General features: G+C 39.2%; 1 protein-coding gene across 1 annotated transcript in view; it reads left to right on the forward strand.

Annotated features, from left to right (window-relative positions):
* The first annotated feature begins 4,585 nt into the window (after positions 1-4,585).
* The window catches only part of LOC143299419 (glucose-6-phosphate 1-dehydrogenase-like), a 27,178-nt gene continuing 26,763 nt past the window's right edge, over positions 4,586-5,000 (forward strand). Inside the window, exon 1 of the mRNA XM_076612603.1 lies at positions 4,586-4,775. Within this exon, the coding sequence (XP_076468718.1) occupies positions 4,671-4,775 (105 nt within the window). The 5' untranslated portion in view covers positions 4,586-4,670. The remainder of the gene's footprint in view (positions 4,776-5,000) is intronic.

The raw sequence follows: 5,000 nt of genomic DNA on the forward strand, positions 1-5,000 counted from the left end.
GCAATGGTTCTTTGAACACTTTATTTTTAATCAAATTTAACAGTTAAGTGTGAAAATGAGCTGTGAAAGCGAAGTCAGTGAAAATGCGGGCCTGGTTTAGGACAATGTTACACACAAGTTGACACAACAGTGTGACCTGGTTTAGGACAATGTTACACACAACAAGTTGACACAACAGTGTGGCCTGGTTTAGGACAATGTTACACACAAAAAGTTGACACAACAGTGTGGCCTGGTTTAGGACAATGTTACACACAACAAGTACCTGGTTTAGGACAATGTTACACACAAAAAGTTGACACAACAGTGTGACCTGGTTTAGGACAATGTTACACACAAAAAATTGACACAACAGTGTGGCCTGGTTTAGGACAATGTTACACACAAGTTGACACAACAGTGTGACCTGGTCAGGGACACATCAAGATTCCGGAACTGGCCTCCAACTCACTGTCTGCTTTTGTGCTGGCCAATCAGGACAAAGCTCAGTTCTGCACCACGCCCGACTGTCCAATGGTGTACCGTGTGACAAGCGAGGACAAAGGGGAGATTTTCCTCTGCCCTGAATGTAACGTGCGTACTTGCATTGCGTGTCACCAGCATGCCCATGACGGCATGACCTGCGCGATGCTTCGCAGCTGTGAGGATGTGGGTGAGGGAGTGGAAGACTGGGTGAGGCAGGACCCCAAAAACCGCAAGGCGTGCCCAGGGTGCAAGAGTCCCATTCAGAAAACAGGGGGCTGCAACAAAATGCACTGCACTGCCTGTGGTTCCATCTTCTGTTGGCTCAGCACTCAGAAGTTCAGCTCGGACGGCCAGTGTTATGATCATCTGACTGAAAATCACAATGGCATTTTTGCTGAGGCAGATTTGCTGTACTTGTAGTGTTCTTGGTGTGATGAAAGCAGTTACCAGCAATGTGTAGAGGGACAAAGCACAGGAAGTCTCTTGTATGCTTGTGTCATATAGTTACTTTTGTAATGACATATTAAAGGATTTCTTCTCTCCTTTTTTTCTAGTTCAAAGGACCAGATGCAGTCTAAATGTTCATGTATTATGGAGTGCATAGAGCTTAGGATAAAGTATTATTTCAAGTGGAAATGTGACATGCTGTGTGCATGAATACTTTACACATTCGGGTGGACAGTGACAGTTAAAGCGAATTTCGTTGAACTTTATAAGTACAAGTAAATGATGCCATAAACTGTGTGGAAGGATTTAAAAGTACAGTTGGTTTGAGAATGAAAGGAGATGAGAAAATGTTCAGGATCAGTAGAGAAGTGTGTTTATTGCTATTGATGCTTATTGCTGGTAAACTGCTAAATGGTCAGTGCTTATAACCAGGCTTGTAAAACACGTGAAACAAGATAGGCAAGGCCTTCAAGATTCACTTGTGATACACTTTTTAAAAAAATCCAAGCTTTTTATGTATTGAGTATAATGCATTTACTGTTATATTTATATTTTTTGTATTCTCTAACCTTGGCACTTTGATCTGATATTCGACCCAACAAAAGATCTGTCATTATTATCATTTTTTGTTCAAACAGGAACTTCTTTTGCTAAGCATGGAAGTTTTATTTATTGTAAACGTTTTGGTGCAGACAGTAAAATAAGGGAAATTACTCTGTAATTAATGCTAGGGGACTTAGTTTGCTTTAAACTGATCTTTCTCATCTTAAACATTACATTTTGAAATTATACTCAATACATAAAAAGCTTGGATTTAAAAAAAAAAAAGTGCATCACAAGTTAGTCTTGAAGGCCTTGCCTCTCTTGTTTCAAAATGTAATGTTTAAGATGAGAAAGATCAGTTTAAAGTTTTCTGTTCTCATTTGCAGTCAGTTCTTTCTGTTTTACTTCATGTTTGAACAGAACACATAAGTTTTATATCAATGTTGATGTGTACTATATGTGTGTAATGTCTTATTCATTTGAGTTAAGTTCAGTTGCATTGCAGAATAAAAGCATGTATCTTTGTGTGTATTTTTGTGTGTAACATCTTACTCATTTGTGTTATGTGCAGTTGCACTGCTCTGTGTGTGTGTGTGAGTGTGTATGTGTGTGTTCTCTTCCCATGTATAATACCATGCATGTGCCTCTCAATCTGTATGGGTGTGTGTATGTGTGTGTCTGTGTCTCTGTGTTCTTATGTTTTATTTTCAAATGTATTTTATTATCACTATACTTATTATTCGCCTCTGTGTTCGTTCGTTCTTTAGTTTAACGTCTTTTCAATGTAAGTGATATTAGACGAGGGAAGGAAAAAAATCGAGTGGGAGGAGGGGGAGGGGGGGGGATTACTGTGTACGCATACAAGTAAGTGAAAGTGTGTGTGTGTGTGTGTGTGTGTGTGTGTGTGTGTGTGTGTGTGTGTGTGTGTGAAAATTACTGATTTAAGTTTTGTTTAAAAAATAAACCAAAAAAAAACACACAACAATATAACATTTCTAATGAAAAACTAACAACTATAGCAGCGAACCAACTGGACTATTTAACAAGGAGTTGAAAAAGTCATACATTAGCAATGGACTGCTGAAGATCGTCAACACTGAAGACAGTGATTTCAGTTCAGGGATTTGAGACTTTAACATATCGCAAGTTGGTATATGATCGGCTGTTATGTGAGCACCACAGATGCAAGAAACATTACTGACATATTTTGTCCTAAAACAATTCATTTCCATCTGCAGATTAGAGAAATGATTTGCCTCTTATGAAAATCATTATGGTAATGTTTTCCCATGAAACCATACATTTTCTTTATGTTCTTATGTAACTCCGAGTTACCGGTGTGTTTTTCTTCAAACTGAAATTTTGACCATTGGACTTTTTGTACCATGGTGTAACATTCCTGTAGTGAAAGCGAAATATTTAAATCTAACTCCTTCGTGGAGCTTATAGCTCCTTTTTTTTTTTAGCCAAAATATCAACTTTTTCATTATAGTAAAAACCGCAATGAGAAGGAATCCAGCAAAAGGTTATGTGGGAGCCTCTTAGTAAGAGTTCGTGAATCAAATGGTTAATTTCAATAATGAGTTCATACCTAACCGTTTCTTTTATAAGTTCAATAGCGTGAAGAACTGATTTAGAATCAACACAAAATAGAATTTGAAATATAGTTTTCGGAAAGGATATCATGAAATTTAACGCCATTAGAATTGCTATGAGTTCAGCTGTGGAGATGGATTTATTCTCTCCCAGTTGAAAAGAGTTTTGAAAGTTAAGGTCAGGAATAACGAAAGCAGCACCAGCTCTATCATTTACAACAGAGCCGTCTGTAAAAATCTTTAGATGATTAAGATATTTCTCTTCCAAATGGATTCGTACATGCGATGTAAGTAAATTTATGTTGTCATCTTTGATCAGATCAGTGTGATCGATATCAAATTGCGCTCTTTGAAGTTCCCATACAGGTGTAGGTGATACTACAGACCTTTTAGCAAAATGTGGGGTTTTATTCACGCCGGAATTTGTTAAAATATTTGACATGTATGTTCCCAGTGTGGTGTGAGAGGATATAGATCTAGCTCTCTTTGGAAAATCGCGGTCGGATTTGAGATTTGTTTCCGATTCCAAATCATTTTCGTCCGTTAAACTTCTCAAGACAAATTTGCTACACGCAAGTTCCCTTTGATCCTCTAATGGTAGTACTCCCGCTGCACTGTACGTTTTCTTACTGGAAGCATGGGCTCTGTGTGTGTGTGTGTGTGTGTGTGTGTGTGTGTGTGTGTGTGTGTGTGTGTGCACGCGCGTGCGTGTGTGTGTGTTGATTGTTCTTTCTCTGTGTATCTTAAATTATCATTACCATGCTCATGACTTCATCAAGTACTGTGTCGTGTAAACTATTCAGAGAGGGGACTGGATATATATATATATATATATATATATATATATATATATATATATATATAACCAACCAAAACAACAACAAAAACCCACACATCATGCAGTGCTTATCATTAGGTGTTTTTTTTTTCTCGAAAATGAATAATTTTGTCTTGTCTCATCTAAGTTGTCTCTCCCATGTGTGTGTGTGAGAGAGAGAGAGAGAGAGAGAGAGAGAGAGAGAGAGAGAGAGAGAGAGAGAGAGAGAGAGAGAGAGAGAGAGTGTCTCGTGTGTCGCCGTGTGTGTGTGTGTGCTGAGCTGAGTGGAGTTTGTCATTTCGATAGTTGTGATGGAGATCATGTGGCCTTGATCAAAGAACACAATTAATCTGATCTTGATCCCGACTGTGCAAGGTGTAAAGGCTGGGGGATTTCAGCCTTTGGGTATGATCGCACTTTAGCATCCTACATTCAGCTCCAGGAATTTAGGATGATAAACTGCGACATTAGCCTTTGACCCGCATTACAGCTAGATAAGTACGTTGTTGGTGCCAAGGTAGACTGCAACTGCAACATCTCAGTCATCTGAGAAAAGAAGTAAAATTGCAGGCGCCTATGCCTGTCAAAACACTCCCCCCCCCCCATCCCCACCCCAACCCCCACTTCTCATCTCTAGGAGCACGTGGTGTAAACAGGCAAACACAAAGTTATCCAATCAACGACGACAAGCTGGCGAACCGGAATCACTCAGTCGTCCCCGTTCACATCCACAGACCTATAAATAGATATAAGTTTGTGTTTCACATTCTGCAAGAGAATCGTCTGCACAAGCAACGGCAAACATGGCAAACGCCGACACAACACAAGACATTTTGGAGAAAATTCGGGAATGTGTAGACCATGAAGGTCACGGAGACACATTCGTGTTCGTCATTCTTGGAGCATCGGTGAGTTTGAGCCATTCGAATTACAACAGCCACGTTCGGTCACACTCGCCATCAATGAAAGTCACCGTACCATTGACGGAAGACGGAAAGTGTTGACATTATTATTATATAACTGTAATTTTTATATTAATACATACTGGTTGATGTTGATTCTTACTGAATGATTACCCGATCTTTTAGCGAAGATTCTGAAGTTTGTGTTGGGTGAACTGAGGGTGAATAAGA

Source organism: Babylonia areolata, chromosome 25 (assembly GCF_041734735.1).
Source record: "Babylonia areolata isolate BAREFJ2019XMU chromosome 25, ASM4173473v1, whole genome shotgun sequence".
Lineage (NCBI taxonomy): Eukaryota > Metazoa > Mollusca > Gastropoda > Neogastropoda > Buccinidae > Babylonia > Babylonia areolata.